We start from the raw sequence: 20,798 nt of genomic DNA, 5'->3' as shown, positions 1-20,798 counted from the left end.
CTGGGAAACTAGACAAAAATACATATAGCAAGTACTCCAACTCCCTTCTCCCAGAGCAAGTTTGGCAACATCACCCTTTCAGAGTTTCATGAGTATTATCGAGAGGTTGGATGTCACTTCTGTAATGCTATTGACGCAATCTCAAATTTCAAGTGTTTTCCCATCCCCATCCCCCTGTTAGCTGCCAATGTCTAATCCCAATTCCATTTAACTTGAGAGTTCTTTATCTGAAATACATGGAAATAATTCATTTATTTTGTGCTCAGGAGAACCTTCAAACCAGTCAAGTTCAAAACATTTCAGTTTTGCCTGTTTGGTTCACACTAGGGCTTTGTCAACAGTCACTACTTAAACTGTATGATCTGTGAATAAGGTCTAAATCTAAATTTTAGTAGCCCATGTCTACTATTAGGCTAAATGCTGAGATGGCATATCTGCACTGAAAACAACAATTCTATATCTATTTCTCTCCACTTTGATTAAATTGTTCTTGTGGATACACAAGTTTGAAGGAATGCCTAAAGGCTGTATCTTAGGGTAAACTAGCATCAATCTCTGAGTGGGAAAAGCAGCCTCTAAACTTTCTAGATATTGCCTGCTCTCTGATCTGCTCTGCTGTCTGGTCTCCTCTATGAACTTTAATAGGAGAAAATATGTATTTTCAGTAGCCTATAACTGAAACTTAACATTTTCTCCAATAATGAATTAAAAAAATATTCTGATGATAAATCCATAGGCTTCTTACCTGAATGTCAAAGGAGATCATGACTTTCAAAAAACCCCAAAACCCTTAATTTGATTAGTTAATGTCAATTAGCTTTTACAAAAGAACATTTGCTTGGAAGATAGGACAAGAACAGCATTATGAACATCCCATCCAATCACTTCAGAACACATTCTCTCTCAACCACTTTAGTCTCAGGAGACAGCTGGCTCAGTCTTACTGCAGATTCTACAGAACATGGAGTTTTGTCACGTTCTCGCCCACATTCAGGAGGAAGCCCCGGCTCTTCTATGCTGGGGTGGCTCTGGAAGGGCGCTCCTCATCATTCTGGTTAGACTCACTGGCTACAAACCCTTGGAATAGACTCCATTCCTGGAGTTCCTTATGATTTATCTTCCTGGTCTTTTGAAACTCATAAGGTCATGGCTTCCAACCTCCTTTACCTGAAATGAAAAAACAAACATTGAGCCGGCGAAGGAAGACGATCTCTTCCTTCTGACAGTTCTCTCTTCTCTTGCTGGAATGCTTCCCAGCAGGAAGAGCCCAGCTGAACAGAACAGATTGGTTTTTGTTGATTGGAGCTTTTTGACTAGTGCCCAGTTCTGGCTCTTGTTCACACTGGGACCAAGAACAGTTATAAAATGTTTACACGTGCTCTAAAGTACAACAGGAATTGCATCAACCAAGCACTTGTCAAGCTTGGGCTCCTTGGGCAGTCCCCTGTTGTGGAACCTCCTCAGGCGCATCTCTGGCTCAGGGGACAAGGGCCAACGGGAGAACAGACTGTTGCTCCTCATCCTCCAAGCAGATCAGTGATCGTGAGACAGATGGCACAGTGCTCCAGAATGGGCTAGAGCGGAGGACACAGGACAAGAAGCAAGCTAGACCTTGCCCTCAAGAAGCCTACATTCTAATGGGCAAGAAAGCTCGTGGGGGAGTGGGAATGGGGGGTCCACACACAAATGTGTTCAAGGGATACGCTGAAGTTCAGAGCCAACAATGGTTCCTGAGTCAAATTCTGTTATTTGAGGAGAAAAGGGAAAATGTAGGGGACATTTCATGGAGCTGGTGATCTTGAAGTGAGATGCAAGAAGCTCCCTGAACTGATTAAGTGAGAGAGCCAGCCCCCAACACCAAAATCGGGACCTGGGAAATTCTGTGGTGTTTTTCATTTCAAGCACTTAAAAAAACCCCTCAAACCTGATTTTCATAACTCGATTGTAAGAAGACAGTGAAATTACAGCAATTGGTTTAGTTAGAGGGAAACTGAGGAAGGGAATTTGTTACCTGAGAACACAGAGGTGTTTATCTCAATGGAGAGAGGAAAAGGGATTTTCTCTATATAGTTTTGTTAGTTTAATGTGTTTACCCTATGTACCTTATGTATCGATATCTTTATCATATGTGCATACCTGCAGGAATGACGGATTATTTTTAATGATTTTATTTTTTCAATGAATAAGCATATATTTTCTCTTCCTCCCACCTTTATCCCATTAGGAAAAAAAAGACAAAACCCTTTAATAATTATGAATAATCAAATATGACAAATTTCTATATGCTCATGTCCAAAAAATGTCACATTCTGCTTCTTAATTATATCATTTCTTTATCAGGAATTAAGTAGCATACTTCTTCATCGAAATGTGATTAATCTTTGCATAGATGTTTCTCAGCTCTCTTAATTATGTTTCTTAGTCCTTTGTCTTTACAATGTTGTTTATAAATTGTTCTCTTGGTTATGCTTATTTGCTCTGCAACAGTTCATACAAGTCTTTCCATTTCTTTAAAATTATTCCTTTTATTATGGCATATTATTCTATTATATTCACAACACAAAAAGTTGTTCAACCATTCTCCAGACATCTAATTGACATCTCTATTAGTTTCCAATTCTTTTCTATAAACATTTCTGTACTGTGGGTTCTTTTGTTCTTTCTTTGATCTGTTTGGGAGATGAATGGTAAAAATTTCCAAATCTGATTTTATCTCTGGGAAATTTTGTTTTGTTACCTTTTCTGTTTTAATTTTAATTTAGTTGACATGCTCTGTACTTCTCTGGTGCCATTATTCCAAGCACTGAGGATACAAAAGCTGAACTGAAGATATCTACCCTCAAGGAGCTTATATTTTATTTTAGGTGTGGTATATACATCAGTCAATAAGTAAACATTTATTAAATGCCTACTGTCAGCTAGGAGGGAGAGCTGGGCTTGTAGTCAGGGAGATCTGAGTTCAAATCCAGCCCCAGACACTTATTAGTTTTGTGACCTTGGACAAGCCACTTAATCTCTGTCTCAATTCACTGTAGAAGAAAATGGCAAATGTGGAAAGTCAGACATGACTGAACAGCAATAACAATGTTCCAGGCACCAAGCTAAACACTGGGGATACAAAAAAAGAGATTCCCTGCCTTCAAGATAAAGCTTACTATGTAAAGGGGAAGGTGACATGCAGTAAATATACACAAAATAAGCTATATGTAGGATGAATAGGAAATAACTAAAAGAAAGAAGACATAGGAATGAAAAGGGATTGGGGACGGCATCCTGTAAAAGGTGGGATTTCAGTTGGAACTTAAAAGGAAGCCAGGGAAGTCATTAGTCAGAGTGGAGGAAGGATAGTATCCCATGCATGAAGGAGAGCTCAGAACCAAGAGATGGAGTGTCTTGTTTGTGGTACAGCCAGGACGCCAAGTCACTGGATCACTCTGTGTATAATAAGATGTAAGAAGCCTCGAAAGATAGATAAGGTAATCTAGATAATAAAACTCCAGATGCAAGTATATATGAGCATTGTGTGAGAAGGGAAAGTCATAATTGGAGACATAAAACCATTTATTAGAGTCTAAGCTAAATGAGGAAGGAAACCTCCTAGCCAGTTTACTTCTATGTAATTGGAATAGTCAGAACTTTACCTCAGTTGGATACTAACTGTGACCAGAACACACATGAAAAATGAACATGTCTGGATAGACCACAGTTTTTATGTGAAGAGAAAACAGGATCAAAATAATAAAACAAAAGACATAAAAACAAATCACAATGGACACCAGTTAAATAAGCAAAGGGAAGGAGAATGGGAGAGAAAAACTTCTGTGAATTTTTCTCACTGTAATCAAAGAGACAGTTGTTTGTCAAGAAATGTAGATGAGCTTTGTCATAACGTGAGAGTCGGGAGGTGCCTTCTATCTGCCTCAGTTTCTCTGGCTCTTTCTTTTGTTTTTTCTCTCTTTCTTCCTCCTCACCCCCCAGGAGCTTCTGCCACCCACATGTTCTCACAAGAAGTGCGATGCAGCCAGAATGTCGCAAAATCTCGTTCATATAAATCCGCCATTCCTACCTGACACATATTCACTGTGAACCTAAGCTAAGTCGGATTTGGTCTTCTCCATCCTGCTTCCTCGAGTAGAGGAGCCAAGAGAGTGTCAGCCTAGTCTTTAAACAGATGCAGCATCCCACCCCCTCGTTCCAGGAACAGGGTGAGGGCTGAGGGACCACTCGGAGTATTTCACCAGAACACCAAATGCTTTCAGTGGCAGATCACCAAATGGCCAGAGGAAGGTCCCCATAGCCTCTTGCATTATTCATAGAACTAGACAGAAAATAGCTACCAGTGCTCTTTATGGCCCATCAGGAAGAGCAGAAAAAAAGAAAAAGATAACATTTAGTCTGAGATTTCAGTAGTTCCAGCCTGCCATATTTAAACAAGCTGTCAACTCTGAAAAGTAGAAATGGGGACTGATTCTGACTATACTGTTTCTTAGAATATATATAAGCCTGAAGCACAGCTGGATGATGAGAGAAACAGATGAACATAGACATGGATTTGAATAGGAATTAAAGGATCTAAGAGTGTGTCAGGACAGAGCTTGGTTGGGTGCAATGCTGCAGCTGGATTCTCTTCCAAGAGGAAGAGTTTTATATTCTTGCTTAAATAATATCTATTGTATTTTAAAATTATATCCATGTGTTTCTTGTACATAATAAAGCTTGGGTTTTTTTCTATCTTGTTATTGAATTAGCAGATGTGAATAAGAATTAAAATAATCTCCAAATGAATAATAGCTATTTTGAAGCCCTGAATAGTTGGAAAAATCTATCTCTTGCAGTTAAAAGTTGTTATCCATTAGGAATAAGAATTTCTCTGTCCCAAGCATACGCAGGAAGCATTGCACTGCTTTTGTAGATGGTAAATATGATTGATTGTTAGTGGTGGGATTGTTTTTCATATGACTTGATAAATTACTCTGATGTAATAGAATAGTCAAGGCATATTTTTAATCTCTTTGGCAACTAAAATTGCCTTACACCACTTTTTCCATGTTAGTCCTTGTTTTCAGAGAGCTTTTCAGTCATTAGTAAGCTGGCAACCCACACATTATGAACTGAGTTAAACCTATACAGATGTATAAGAAAGTGAAAATATCTTTATTTTAAAAAGAGAATTGTAAAGTAAGGAGGAAACATAAAGACCATCTAGTTCATCTCTTTAATTTTACAAATAAGGAAATTGAGACACCAAAAGAAAAGAGTCTGTCATGTCCATGGAATGTGAATTTTTTTTTTAATTAGGAAAGTGTTTAATCATTGTTTTAGAGGGGGGAAATGATTCTTTAAAAATGGTTCTCATGAAGTTCAGTTAATTATTTCAATATTGCCCTGAAATGCTGTGATTCTAATTTGATCTTTTTGAAATGAATTCTTTTACTGTCCTGTTCTCCCCTGTTGTTAGTTTTTTTGTAAGCAGCCCTCAAAATTATTCATATTTATTTTGTATATACTTTGGATTTAGTTATCTGCTTACATATCGAAGCCATCCACCATTAAAAGATAAGCTCCTTAAAGGTAGTGATTTAAGCACTTTTGTCTTTAACTCAAGCACTTAAAACATGTTTCTGATACACAGTTGGTACTTAGTGAATATGTATGAAATTTAATTGATATTAGTATATGAAAAAATGACATAGGAAAAAACACACAGTGTGGTCAGTATAGTAGTAATAATCAAAAATGGTCCCTGCTTTTTCCATATACTCCGTTTTGGTGAAGGAGAAATGAGAATGATGAGATCAGAGATTTGGAAGTGAAAGGGATTGTAGAGGTCAATGGGTACAACCCTCTCATTTTATTGATGTGGAAAATGAAGATTAAGAGAAGTTAAGTGGCTCTCATAGTTACACAGTCAGTAGTTAAGTCAATCAATCAATAAGCATGTATTAAGAGGCTACCATGTTCTCAGCACTGTGCGAAGCACTGAGCATACCAAAAAAAAAAAAAAAAAAGAAAAGAAAAGAAAAGAGTAAGTTCTTAAAACTCAAGGAATTTTGCAATTTAATGAAGGAGACAACATGCAAACAAGTAAGTATAAACAAGATATATACAGGTTAAATAGGAAGTAATAGAGGGTGGGCTTGAGAATTAAGAGGGTCTGGGAAAGTTTCCTATAGCAGGTAGGATTTTGTTTGGATTTTAAAGGAAACCAGAAGGTCAGTTGTTCCGGCCATGGGGGATGGACAGAGAAAATGCCCAGATCTGAGAGACCCATTCACGACCGGGCCAGGAGACCAGTGCCGCTGGATCAAAGATCAATGTCTAAGAAAACTGAAAACAGGAGGGGGCCAGGTTACAATGGGCTCTGAAGGCCAGAGCTTTGTATATCCGATCCCAGAGACAATAGGGAGCCAATAGAGTTTCTTGAGCAGGGTTATGGGGTTTTTTGATATTAAACATAGCCAGCTTTTGGATCAGGTGATGGGAAAATTCACTTGCCTCATCATTTGTCCTGGGAAGCTGGGGAGGAAGAAGGAACAGTGGCAATGACAGGAAGGAAGCTCCTTTTTGTGGATTAGAAAGGCCCATTGAGTGGGAGCAGACGTGAGCCTGTCTAATGTCAGGAAGACTTGGGCTCCGTCTGACCTCTGATATTTACTGATAGGTTCAGATACACCTCTGACCCGTCCTGGCTATGGCAGTGCCGCTTAATGTCTTAACCTTTCTAGGGGAAGTGATCAGCACTGGTAGAGAGGGCTTTTCACTAGGGGCTCCCCAAACCAGTGGTGTCAAATTAAACTAGAAATGGAGGCAGGAGCCGACACTGGAACCAATATAGACTTGGAAAACCACACAGTTTTACACACTTATTTAGCTACATAGACACACACACACACACATATATGTATATATTTGTATGTATATACATGTGTACATATACCTATATATACAGATATAAAAATTAATATATCAACACATTAAAATCAGAGGAACTTCATTTTAATCCAGTTCATCGGGGCTTAAGAATATTGTATGCAAAACGGGGCAGGTTGAACACCTCTGTCCTATATCAACTAAAATACAGGTCGGGAAGGGAGGTGGTTGTGCTAGAAATAAAAAGAAAATATCAGATAAAACACTAAGATTCTGCTTTTTAAAATGTCATATTAGTCTCAACAATTTAAGGCAGTGACTATTAACTTTTTTCCTTAGAAAGCAATCTGATAGAAAGTAGGTATGGACCAGGATCTTACTCCATTTATCAAGATAAGGTCAAGATAGATACTTGCCTTAGATACAGAGGGAGATATCAGAAGTAATGCAGAAGAACATGGAACTTAGTATCTAGTAGACTTATGGACAGGAGAAGAATTTATGAATAAACAAGAGAGAGCATTATGAGATATAGAATGGATAAGTTTTATTACATTCTATTGAAAAAGATAAACCCAATGAAGCTAAGATTAGAAGGAAAGCTGAAAATTAGGGGGGAAATTAAATTTCTTGGATATAAAAATATAGTTAACTTTGTCAAATTTAGAAGACTAGGAGTCATTCCCCAAATGATAAATATCAAAAATTATGAACAGCAGCTTTTCAATGAAAAAATCAAAGCTATAATCATATAGAAATGCTCTAAATCATTATTGATAAGAGAAATGCAAATTAAAACAACTTTGAGATATCATCTTCATACCTATCAGAATGGCTAAAATGACAGAAGGAGAAAATGACAAATGTTGGAGGGGATATAGAAAAATTGGAACACTACTACGTTGTTGGAATTGTAAACTGATCCAACCACTTTGGAGAACAATCTGGAATTATGCCCAAAGAATTATAAAACTACCTATACCCTTTAACTTAGCAATACCACTATTAAGTCTTTTCCAAAATGATCAGAAAACAAAAACCTTTATGTTCTAAAATATTTATAGCAGCTCTCTTTGTGATGGCAAAGAACTGGAAATTGAGAGCATACCCTATCAGTGGGAGAATAGCTAAAAAAGAATAGCTCTGATTGTCATAGAATACTACAGTGTTACAAAAAATGATGAGCAGGTTGGTTTTACATGGGAAAATTTGGAAAGACTGGCATGAAATAATGAAGAGTAAAAAGAGCAGAACCAAGAGAACATCATACAATAACAGTAATATTGTTTGAAGAATAACTGTGAATAATTAAGCTATTTTTACCATTATAAATATTCAGTTCAACTACAAAGGAACTATGAATGAAGATGCTATCTACTTTCAGAGAAACTGATAATTAAAAGTATGCATTGTATAATTTTACTTAACTCTTTATGTATACATATATATATGTCAAATGGTGATTTTCTTTAGTATAGGGTGGGGAAGAAAGGAGGGAACTTAAGATGTAACAAAAATAAATTTAATTTAAAAATTATCCCCCCTCTTTCTGATATAATTTTTGTATAAACTTGCTAAGCCTTCTATTTATAAACTAGATTGTAAACTCCTATAGGGCAGAGCCTGAATCTTAATTTCTCTGTGGAACATCTATGGAATTTAATCAGAAGTCTTCCAATAGGAAGTATTCTGTAAATATTTATTCAATGATAAGACTTCTATTTCAGTTTTCAGAAGTCTATGCATTTATATAAAAATAGGTAAATAATGATTCATATGTTAACCTCAGAAGCATACATTTTGTAAACATCACGATGAAATCATCACATTTCTGGGTGGGAAGGAATAAATAAATACAGTCAGAAATATTTATCAAGAATACTTTTTTTCTGAAATGTCTTAACTCATTATTGATGGAAAAATGCAAATTAAAACAATTCTGAGGTGCTACCTCATACCTATTATTTTACCAATTAGATTAGTAGGACAGAAAAAGAGGAGGACAAGTGGTGGAGAGGATGTGGGAAAATGGGACATTGCAGAAATGTTGGTAGAATTGTGAACTGATTCAACCATTCTGCAGAGCAATTTGGAACTAGCCCAAAGGGCCATGTGTACCCTTTGACCATTACTAGATCTGTATCCCAAAAAAAGATAAAAAACAAAAAGGTAAAGGACCTATATGTACAAAAGTTTTTATAGCAGCTCTTATTGGATCAAAGAATTGGACATCGAGGGAATACCCATCATTTAAGGAATGGCTGAACAAACTGTGGCATGTGATTATGACAAAATACTATTGGCAACAAGAAATTATAAGCAATTTGCTCTCAGAAAAACCTGGAAATACTTACCTGAGCTGATGCAAAGTGAAGTGTACTGTGTACAAAGTAACAGCAATATTGTAAGATGATCATCTGTGAGTGACATAACCATTCTCAGCAATGCAATGATCCAAGATAACTCTAAAGAACTTATGATGAAAAATGCTTTCCATAACTAAAGAACTGATAGCATCGGACTGCAGACTGAAGTGTAGCTTTAAAAAAACTTCATTTTTCTCTTATCCCTACGTGCACATTTACTGCCTCTCTTCTTGAGTATGCTGTTTTAAAAGTAGCATTTTACAGAGCATGGGACAAATATCTAACTTTATGACTGTATGGTCCTATTTTTTCCCCAAAAGCTAAAGAGCCCTGAATTGCTATGGAGCAAGTGGTTGAAAATCTATGGGTGAGGAGCAGCGAGGTGGGCAGTGGATGGAGCCCCAGCTCTGAAATCAGGAGGACCTGAGTTCAAATCTGGCCCCAGACACTTAACATGTCCTGGCTGTGTGATCTTGGGCAAGTCACAACCCCAATCATCTCAGCAAAAATAAATAAAATCTGTGGGCGAGAACTCTGGATCTCAGTAGCAAAATTTAATCATTTTGTCGTTGTGTCATCATCCATAGGTCCTGTTTTGGTCGTTTCTCAATGAGTTGGAATCTGTAACCATTTGCTTCAGTCTTTGATAGGGCTCAGGACTAAGCTGCAGGACTAAGACTGCTTTGGGGTTTTAACCTTGTCTAACCTTGACAACTACAAGAAGCTGCTCCACTTCCTCATGTCCCTGGTCCCTTAGACAGAGTGTCACACCTGTCTAGTCACTGCCTATTGCAGGATCTCATCACTTCTACCCTGAACTATTGAAATGATCTATTATTTGGTCTCCCCTCTTTAAGTCTTTCCTTATCCCAATCCACCCTATACACAGGTGCTACTAATGTTATGTTCCTGAATCTGATCTTTTTGTTCTCTCCTCAAAAAATTCCAGTAGCTCCTTATTGTTTCTAGAGTAAAACATTAATTTTATTGGACTTGTAAAATCTTTCATCACAATTATCCCAACCTAACCTTTTCATTCATTTTGTCATTTGCCGTTCTCATCTCCTTCTCCTGGTTTCTCTGACTTCAAATCCTGGATATCCCCTTCTAAAAGAAAGCTTTCCTAATCTTTTTAACTTTCATGCTTTTCTTCTGTTAACCATCTAATTTATTCTGGTTATATCTTGTTTACACATAATTATTTGAATTAATATTGAAGAGAATACTGAACTATATGCAGTATATTTCCTGTCTAAAATTTCCTTTTTTATGGACTTATTGAGAAAAAAATAATTTATAAAGTTGATAGAATTATTAGTTCACACTTACTAACAGGTAATGGAAATATACATACAGAAATGTCAGCAGGAATCAAAGGTATCAGAACCATTTCATCTCAGATTAGACGAGTAGAGTTTCTCTAGATATTACAAGAGAAACTAGAGAAGTGATTGCTTATGCAGCCAGATGTTTCTGATAACAAATTATATCCAGTGTTGCTTTACACATTCAAATATATAAATGGAGTGCTATGTATCTGTTTTTTATTTAATTTTTAATTTATGGAATAAAACAAGCATTTCCATAAGATTGTACAATAAAAATAATGATGAAATTGCAAACCACAACTTACTACTCTTTTTAAATATCTAAGAAAGTTATCATGTTAATCTTTTTTTCTTTTTTCCTTTCCTCCTCAATATTTTATTTAACTTATTACTATTACTAATGTTGTTATTTTATTATATTTAACTATTTTTATTGTTAGTGTTTTCTTCTTTATTAAAGAAGCTTACCAAATGGTGTTTTGCATATGATTTATATATTGTGTAAAAATATGTGGAGCTGAAGTAATTTCAAGTGATTTTCAAGGGAAATGCAATAATTTTTGACCACAGGGAAAAATTTAATGCTGGTCTTAATAGTTTTCCCACAGAGAGATTATAGATGATATTAACTATATCTTTTAGATTGGGTGTCCCATCGTGAAGTAACACTTTAACTGCTATTCTATGGAGGATCATTTGAGAAGGGCTAGTTTTCCTCTTCTGTCTAGAAAAATGTCTGAGTAAGGTACAAAGAAAGGGAATGACGGCGACTTCTTATGAAACCATTATAACCTTTATCTCATAAAGAGAATGGAAGAAGATTCTTGTAACTAGACTTAATTTGTTATCCTGACTGAACTAAATGGTATGGGAATGTATTCTCAAAAGAGAAGTCACCTGCAAGAGTGATGAAGGGACTTTGGCTTATAACTAAAATATTCTAAACAATGATGTCTTTGTTTTTATTGTTTATTTCATTGTTAGTCAACTGAATTGCATATTCAGTAATACTTTTTAGTCCAAGGACATTAAGGAGCTTAATATAAAATATGAATAGAAGGCTTCTCAAGATTACTCAACATTTGATGAATTGGGATGAGACCCTAAAATTAATTGAGAGAGATGTGGAACTTTATTAACTAGATGAGGAAATATATAAACATGTTGATAGTTCAAAGAAATAAGATTAAATATGAGAATAAATCAAGTAGCAGGTTAAGGTGTGATATGTAAATGAATATAGTCAAACCCTGTTTAATCCTCTTACACATTTCCCCTGCTCCTCAAAGGCAACTGGAGCTTTCATTTTTATTTCTTTTGTATTTCCAGCACCAAGCACAATGCCTTGAACATAGTATTTCATAATATTTATTGATTATTTATTGTTTTATTGAATTGGGAAGGGGGAAATTAAAAGTGACAAAGTCATATTCAGTAGCACATTCAGTTTTGTTGACAAATTTCAGTAATGATAGTGAGGATTATTGCTTACTAAAGCAGAATTCTCCATTCCCTTTAATTGATTGGGGGTTGGGAATTGATGCTTAGCATTGGTAGAAGAAAGTAGCTGAAAGATTACTTGGCAGTGCTTAATCCTTTTTCCCACTTTTCAACTCAACAAAAATTTCCGATCCCATCCAACAAGCATTAATTGTAGGACAAACAGGAAAGGATTCCAATCAGTGCTTGTCCATGGGCTGAAGCTTAAAAGGAGGCTAGGTGTTTGAAGAGGTTAGGGGTTAAGAGGCAATCATCCCAACCACATGGTACAGCGCTTGCAAAGGCATTGTGTTAAGAGAAGGAAAGCTTAGTTCAGGGAACAGCAAACAGACCAGTTTGGTTAGAAAAATTCATTAAGGGGAGGAATATCAAGTTATCCTAGAAACATAGGCTAGAGTCAGATTGTGCAAGATTTTTAAATAAAAAAACTGAAGAATTTGTATTTTATGCTAAAAAAAAAAAAAAAAGTAGGGAACCAACCACCTCAGCTTCTTGAGTAAAGAAATGGTCAGATTTGTGTTTTAGTAAGTTTATATTAACAACTTTTCAGAGAATGGATTGGAGAAAGTTTTTCTTAAATCTGCCTATACACCATTTCTTATTGCACAAATGTATTTATTTCATTCATATAACACAGCTTGTTAATCCATTTCCCAATTGATGGGCATCCCCTTAATTTTTGATATTTTGCCACTAGGAACAGTACCACTGTAAATATTTTTGCACATGTAGAACCTTTCCCATTTTTTATGATCTCTTTAAGACACAGACCTAGTAGTGGTATTGCCTTTTGGGCACAATTTAGAAATTGTTTTCCAGAATGGATGAATCAGTAAACAATTTCTCCCACAATGCATTATTGTCCCAATTTTCCCACATCATCACCAGCATTTATCATCATTTTAGGAAATTTATTTTAAAACTTTGCAGGAAAATGAATTAAAGAGGAATGAGATTGGAAATTGAAAATCCTATTTGGGCGACCATAGTTCAGGTGAGAGGTGTTGAGGACCTAAACTAATGTGGTGGCCATGTGAAAAATAAGGAGGAGATCATACAAGAAATTTTGTAGAGGGATGCAAGGAAAGAAAGTATTCAGGGGTAATAACCAGAATACAAGCTCGGGAAATTAGAAGGATGGAAGAACCTTGAACAGAAATAGGAAAATTGGAAAAAAGAATGGATTTGGGAAGAAGTTAAGTTCTGTTTTGTACATGTTGAGTTTGAAATGTTGCAAAGATAGCTGATTAATTTGTCAGCTGGAAGTGTGGAACTAAAGCTCAGGAAAGATCCTGGGATTAGATGTGTGGAACTTGGAATCACCTATCTTGAAATGATAATTAACATACATACACACACAGACACACACTTTTTTTTAAGTGAGAAAATTATACTTCAATTCGCACTCATATTAGTTCTCTCTCACAAGGTTTGCAGTTTTAGAGATGGTAATTGAATGCTTCAAAGCTAAAGAAGTCTCCCTGGGAGGAGAATAGAAAAATAGAGGGTGCAAGAGAGCTTTAAGTTAGTGGGCATGTTGGCAAGGATGAGATAGAAAGGTGGATCCCTAAGAAGTAATGATATAAGTAGAAGGGGAACCAGGAGAAAGTAAGACTGTAGAAAGTTGGGGTCTGAGAAATGGCCTTTGGATTTAGAAAATAAGAAACAATTGGTTACCTTTGAAAGAGCAGTTTCAGTACAAGATAAAAATTCAGTTCATTGGGCATGCTTAAGTCAAATAGCCACTGGAATAATAGTTTGTTGTTGTTTTGTTTTTTTGTCTCGATATCACATTTTAGGAAGGGTATTGAACACTTGGAACAACTCCTAGGAAGGTCAATTGTAATATGATTTTAAATTAGCCCATAGTATGGAGTAAGTAAGAAAGTTATCTTCCAAAATTTGAAAATATGTTTTGGGAAATGAGGGAATTACACAGTAGCTCTGCTTGTCCATTGAAGGAAAAGTAAGGACCATTGTATGGAAACTGCAAAGAGACTGACTCATGATCCAATTAGAATTGTCCAAAAGTGCTCAAGCACATGTGTGTGTGAAAAGAGAAACACAAAGAAAGAGAGAGAAAGGAAGAGGTGAAAGAGAGAGAAAGGAAGAGGTGGAAGCAAGAGAAAGAAAGAGATCGCTCACATTCTGCCACACTCTTTATTTCCCTGCATTGAATTGGAAAAACTCTAAAAATTACTCATATGGGTGAAAAGGAATAATAAAACAGTCTAGGCCTGTGATTTTGTTCAAAGTTGGTTGGATGTGTTCCCAACAAAGAATTCCATGTGGTAGGAAGAGAACCTTTCACTTTTCTTTTTACAACCTGTCTTTTCATTTACAAAGTAGTATAATTAAGTCTTATCTCCTTCTGGTTCAGTACAATAGAGTTTGGATACCTGATGCTGATGAAGTTTGGAAATCCGCTGAAATAGCAAAGGACTACAAAGTTGGAGATAAAGTTCTTCATCTCCTTCTAGAAGATGGATCTGTAAGTATTCTTTGTTTCTTTCATCATAGACAAAGAAATGGGGGGGGCGGGTGGCTAGAGATGGAGGAGGGGTACCTGGAACCAAGCATTGTGAATGACCTATAGGAATGTTCAGGAGTCGGGAAAGGTGACGGCCAGTGGGCACCAATACTACAACCCAAAGCATGGTATCCCTTGGAAACAGTATCATCAGTAATATTCAATCTACTTCTGAGTAGTCTGAAGAACATTATATCCAATACACCAAAGGCCACGAATAATGGGATTGTAGTTATAATACTCCATTATTTAGTTCTTGGACATTTAAAGATGTTGGAGGACACTTAAAATAAGCACATCATTTGGTTACATGGGCATAATATTGTCAGCCTGTTCAGTTGGCAGGTTGATGAAAAACTTTGAAGGAAATATCAGAAGAAATTTAAGGAGAGGAAAAGAGACTGATGGCAGAAAGGTAGATACTGAAATAGGAAGATGAGGAATATAGGAAAGAGAGATGGAGAGGGAAGATGAGAATAAAATAAGAAGAAAAAGGAAAAGGAAAAGAGAGTAAGTTAAAAATGTGTCTAAGTGTAGAAAAGTGAGAATTGGTATGATGGGGGGAAAGTTAGAAACAATGCAAAGAGATGGCAAAACAGACTAATCAAGAGAATGCCAATTTTGAACCTCCTTATGGAAAGATAGGTCCAGTGTCTCGAGGACAGTGTGATATTTCAAAGAACAACAAAAGGTCTTTAGCCCTAGCAGTCATTATTCATGGTATAATAAATATGATGTTTAAATAAGGTCGTGTAAAGCAGTGAAAAGCCTGTGTAAGTCCTTCTGCATCCTTTATTTCTCAAACTTCTAAAGATCATTGCATTTTGTCCAGAGGTAACTTACATTTAGCTACCCACAATATAGTTTCATAAAGAAAAATATTCATCTCTTTACTCACAATAAAGTGCATTCCTTGAAAAATCTCTCCATTTGTGTGAAAATGATTTATGACTATTTCCAACATAATAAATTCTTGTAATAACTTATTCCCCTCTCCCTTGTATCTTTTATTCCCCATTCTAAAATAAAGAAAGTTGAATAAATATCCATGATATAGATTGATCCTGGTCTACCCACATCATCACTCAAAGTTGAAAAGGTTTTAATCAAATTCCAGAACATTTTTTTAACAACAAAGGCAGAATAAGGTATATTCTAAAAGCTAATACATGGAGGGATTTTTCCTTCCTCTCTTTTTATCTCCTTTTCCCTTTCACCTTCCCCTTCTTTCCATAGCACCATGCTACATGAACATGTTAAATTGGAATACTCAGGTATGTTGTAATTCTGTCCTTGTGAGTGTAGTCATGAAAAATAAAAGGTTTGTGATAATGTTTCCAGTTAAAGAAATTAACAAAAACCAGTCTTGTATCTTGCTTCTTGCCTCTTTATTTTTCACTTCTCCAATCTCTCCAGAGACATGGATTTGAAGAAAACTGATAATGGTACATCATGCTTTGTTCCATATAGTTGGAAGGAAGCTCTACCATCCATTATTCTGGTTATTTTTCTACCAACAACTTTTTTAATTAACTTTTTTATTAAAGCTTTTTATTTTCAAAAAAATATGTATAGATAACTTTCAATATTCACTCTTGAAAAACCTTGTATTCCAAATTTTCTCTCTCCATTCCCCCTACCTTAGACGATAAGTAATCCAATATATGTTAAACATGTGCAATTGTTCTTTTTTTTTTTAAACTGGCATTCTGAATAAAAAATTTTTTTCTCTAGATTGATCCTACAATAGCTTCCTCACTTCTTTATCTAAGAAAAAAATCCAACTTTCAGGGTCATTGACTTAGAGTTTCCCAAACAAGGTTGAAAATCCAAGCCTTGCCAGAAGAACTGTTACGCATTTATTCATCCAATGAAATTTGCTGTGTACTTGGTTATTTCAGCTTGTGGGGTTAAGTATCTTTCCTTGGCTGAGAAGAACCTGGAAGCAGCCCTACCTAACAGCTGCAGAGTCTTTCCTGCTGTTGGCAGGTAGATGGTTACCTGGCACTATTCGTTACTACCATAGCCTGGGGCAGCGAGAAGAAGTGGGAAAAGCAGCAGCTGGGAGTTCTTCCTTTTTTCCTCAGCCAATGGCAAGCAGCCAAACTGCTTCTGTCACTTAACCCTTTGTCTACATTGTCAAGAATAAAAAAAAAAAAAAAATCACTTTTTTTTTACACTTTTGAAAAGTTCTGCGTGCATTTGCAACTGTTAAACTTCATTAAAGATTCATCAAACCAGGTCCTTCCGCCAGTTGCTGTTTCACTGTGTGGTAGGTACAGTGTATAAGTGGCAGGGTGACTGTTGGGAGGAAGCAGAACTTTCCCAGAATTGCTTGGTCAGGAACAGAGAGAATATGTTAGAGAAAAGGAAAGAAGGCTATGATGGCGTTGTGGGTAGCCCAGCCTTACGTGCCCCGCTAGCGGGCTTAATGAGGGGCTAGAGCTGGCGTCCGCATGCACTTCCAAGCTTTTGGGGTCTCTTTCACCTTCATATGGATAAATATTATCAGAATAATATTGAAAAAGCACGTGTGAGTTGCTATGCCAAAGTCCATGTAAAAAACATGTTGTTTTGATGGGTAATTTTCCAGAATCAGGGTCAGATCCCTGACATGGGGCGTCCGCTTGAAAGGTTGGCAAAGGTAATTCTGCTGTAAAAGAGAGCGGCTGAGGGTGTACAGGGGAGCAAACAGCTGCTTAGGGCAACCCCCCCCCCCAGCTCCGCGCGGCCCAGTGGGTAGAGTTCTGGGCCAGGGAAATAGCCCGGCTCCCCCCGGCGCAGGGACTTCCTGGGTCTGTGACTCGGGGAAAGTCACGTAGTCTCCCTCAGCCTTGGTTTACTCAGCTGTAAAATGGGGAGAATAATAGCATCTCCCTCTGGGAGTTGTTGTGAGCTCTGTATCTGTGAAGCCCTTGGCACAGGGCCCGGCACGCAGGAAGCGCTGGCCAAGTGCTTGCTCCCTTCTCATTGCTCCAGTTTTCTGTTCTCGTTCTCTAACGCCCAGATTGGATCTATGGTTCCATTAATGGGCTGGGGGTTAGTAATACCCAACTTCTTATAGGGCAGCCGCGGCCCAGCGGTTAGTGCTGGGCCGGGAGTCAGGAAGGCTCCTCTTTCTGAATCCCAATCCGACCTCAATCTCTTAATAACCGCGTGACCCTGGGCAAGTCACTTAACCTTTACCTTGCTTTCCTCATCTGTAAAATGAGCTGGAGCAGGAAATGCCCAACCACTCCAGGATCTGCCAAGGAAACCCAAACGGGGTCACACAGAGTCCGCGGGACTGGCTATGACTGTGCCTTGGCACTGCCACAAATGCCTCCAGCCCTGGCAGAGTGGCAAAAAGCAATGGATTCAGAGTCAGATGACTGGCTGGGCTGCTTCCTGTCTCTGTGACCTTGGCAGGGTGCCCCGTCTGTCACAGACCGAGTTTCCTTATCTGGGACCCATATGCCCTGAATTTTTTTTTTTAACTTTTTTGCCTCTGCCCCTACTGTTCTTTATCTTCCTCCTTTTCCTTATTGCCAGCTGAATTCTTCACTTAGGTTTAATGGAAGGTATGGCTGTAAACCTTTCTTGAATAGCCCTTATTTGGTAATGGTTAACTAATGCCACCGGAGGCATGGTGGAGGGCACAGGTGAGAGTGGTGGAGGCCAGTTACTCTCCTGGAACAGAGGAGGGGTGGGGGTGGGGGGGAAACACTTGAGTTGGAAGTGACAAATTAGGAAGCTTGGGTCCAAGAGCTTGACAAATGAAGCTAGTTATCAGTACCAATTCAGCCCAGAAGTTCATCTTAGGTCAGGATAAAAATATTGGGTAGGATGGAGCAGTGACCATTTGTCTTATTCAAACCGTGTCCTCCAATCTTTACTCCTATCCAGCTATTTACATTTCCTTTCCCCATAGTTGGGATGGAACATGGTCAGGGGAGAACCTACTATGAACACTCTAGATAAAGTTTTATACCTTTCTGTGGTGTTCTCTTCTTTTTTGTATAATGTGATGGTTCTCTCTGGGAGCAGGTTTCTTGGGCAGGTTTTCTGGAGGCAGCCTTAGTATCAGTTCAGATCAATAATCACCCCAAATGCAGCCAGGTGTTAAAATGCAAACATTTATTTTCTCCTTCCAAAATAGCCCGGTTAGTTTTTCTTAGAGGCCTGTCTTTCTACTTGGTTCCAAGAGCTCTTGCAGCTTGTCCTTTGCCTCTGCTTTCTTTAGCCTCCGGCCAGCACAAAGGTGGAAGATGGAATGAATCTCTCTTGCCTCCAAGAGAGGGCTTCTGGCTGAACTCACTTGATGCTCCCCTCTCAGTCTTTTCGGCTGAACTCCTGACTGAGCCTCTGTCTGCTTCTTATATATGATCTCCTCTGAGAGAGTGGGATTATGGGATCTGAGAGTGGGATTACGGGTTTCCTCCCAGAGTGCTCTGTCTCTGGCCCTAAGAGCTTCTTGCTTATATGAGCTCTCTAAAGGGGTGAACACAAACATTGTTTCTATCAGTTCCACTTAGTACCTTGTTTCAAGTTCTGGCCCATAACATCTCCTTGTAAGATCAGATCAATGATACTGAACCATGCTAAATTAGATAATTATTGTCTTTATCAACTCTAATGACTTTACACTTTGTAAGAATTCTAACACTTTCCCTTCCCCATTAGACTATAAACAGGGATTATGCTCTTTTGAAAATTTTTACCTTATTTTGACTTATGCCTTTTGTTTTTATACTCATTTTATATGTTTTAGATAATTATTTTTATATTTTATATTCCTTTTTAAATATATCCTTCTCTTCACCCTACCTTGCAAGTCGTCTCTTCTGACAAAAATTTTAAAGTAACAAAAGCTGGGGAAACAACTTATCAAAACTAGCCAATGCTGTGTCTGATAGGTATCTGCCATATTTCATGCCCATGATATAACAGATTAGGGCTTAAATTTTGTCTTCCCCACAATATAGTTCCATATATGATAGGTGCTTAGTAAATGTTTGTTAAATAAATGAAAGAAAACATATACATATACACACATGTACATGGAGTTCTTTGTATGTCCCTGTACACTTAGCTCAAGTCACTGAATGCTTTTTGCCTCAGTTTGCTCATTTGTAAAATGAGGTGGATAAAGAAATGACAAACTACTCCAATGTCTCTGCCAAGAAAACCCCAAATGGGATTATGAAGAGTTGGATGTGACTGAAACAATATCACATTGGAACAAATTTGTGGTTTCAAAATAAACACCATAGCAGAACTATCTGTTATCTGGCTATTGATTATTGAGTATCTATCTTTTTTTAATTCATTCCACCAGTTTATCAGCGTTGGAGTGATGTTTGATATAAAAATACTACTAGATATTACAAAATACAATAGTATGAATTAAAAAAAAGTGTTAAGGACATATTGATCAATTAACCAACAAATAGTGGTTGACTGCTTAACATGCCCACATCAGCAATAGTCATTTTTTCTGAAAAGCCTGAGGATGGTGGGTTGCTAAAACTCTGGGCTTCTAAACGAATGTCGTAATAAGTTTATTCTGATTAAACTCATCATTCTGATGAGCTCTCAGATAGGGAGCCACTAGACTGTCTAAATAGGAGAGAAGCAGCCATCATCAGAAATGGAATCAGATGAAGGCTCCTGTGCTGACGAATAGTGGATTGGGGATCATTGAGTAGCCACCATACCTCTAGTGTGAGAGAGATAGGAAGAGCCAGTTTAAAAGCAAATAAATAAACAAGCAAAAAACCCATGACCAGAACTGTTGTAAGGATATATTGTTGGTGGGTCATTTTCACTTCTATCTGTCTATCTATGACCCCATTTGGGGTTTTCTTGACAGATACTGGAATAATCTTTTTTTTTTCCAGCTCATTTTTCAGATAAGGAAACTGAGGCAAAAAAGTCAAGTGACTTGATGTAAATGTATAGGGAGATATAAAAAACTCCAGAGAAGTGTTAAATCTCTGCCTTCTAGAAGCTTAGCATGATTTCATGCATTAGAATGTAATTTAAGAATTACAGAGAAAATGGCCAACAGAGTAATCTTTCTGAGCAAAAACATCAAGCTTGACCATGATCTGAAAGGGCACAGTTCCAGAGAGGAATAAGCCAAGAAGCTTCTTTAGGTATAAAGCATTTCATAGTCTTTATACATGTGCAATATAATTATCCCTTCTGCGTGAAACTTTCTCT

The 20,798-nt window shown here is 37.3% G+C and overlaps 1 protein-coding gene across 1 annotated transcript in view; it reads left to right on the top strand.

The window, feature by feature from the left end:
- The window catches only part of MYO5C (myosin VC), a 132,114-nt gene that overhangs the window by 6,970 nt on the left and 104,346 nt on the right, over window positions 1-20,798 (top strand). Inside the window, exon 2 of the mRNA XM_051980669.1 lies at window positions 14,445-14,555. Within this exon, the coding sequence (XP_051836629.1) occupies window positions 14,445-14,555 (111 nt within the window). The remainder of the gene's footprint in view (window positions 1-14,444; window positions 14,556-20,798) is intronic.

The sequence above is a fragment of the Antechinus flavipes genome, chromosome 2 (assembly GCF_016432865.1).
Source record: "Antechinus flavipes isolate AdamAnt ecotype Samford, QLD, Australia chromosome 2, AdamAnt_v2, whole genome shotgun sequence".
Taxonomy (NCBI): domain Eukaryota; kingdom Metazoa; phylum Chordata; class Mammalia; order Dasyuromorphia; family Dasyuridae; genus Antechinus; species Antechinus flavipes.
Note: the sequence above shows the minus strand (reverse complement) of the source record. Positions and strands in the feature narration are given on the sequence as shown.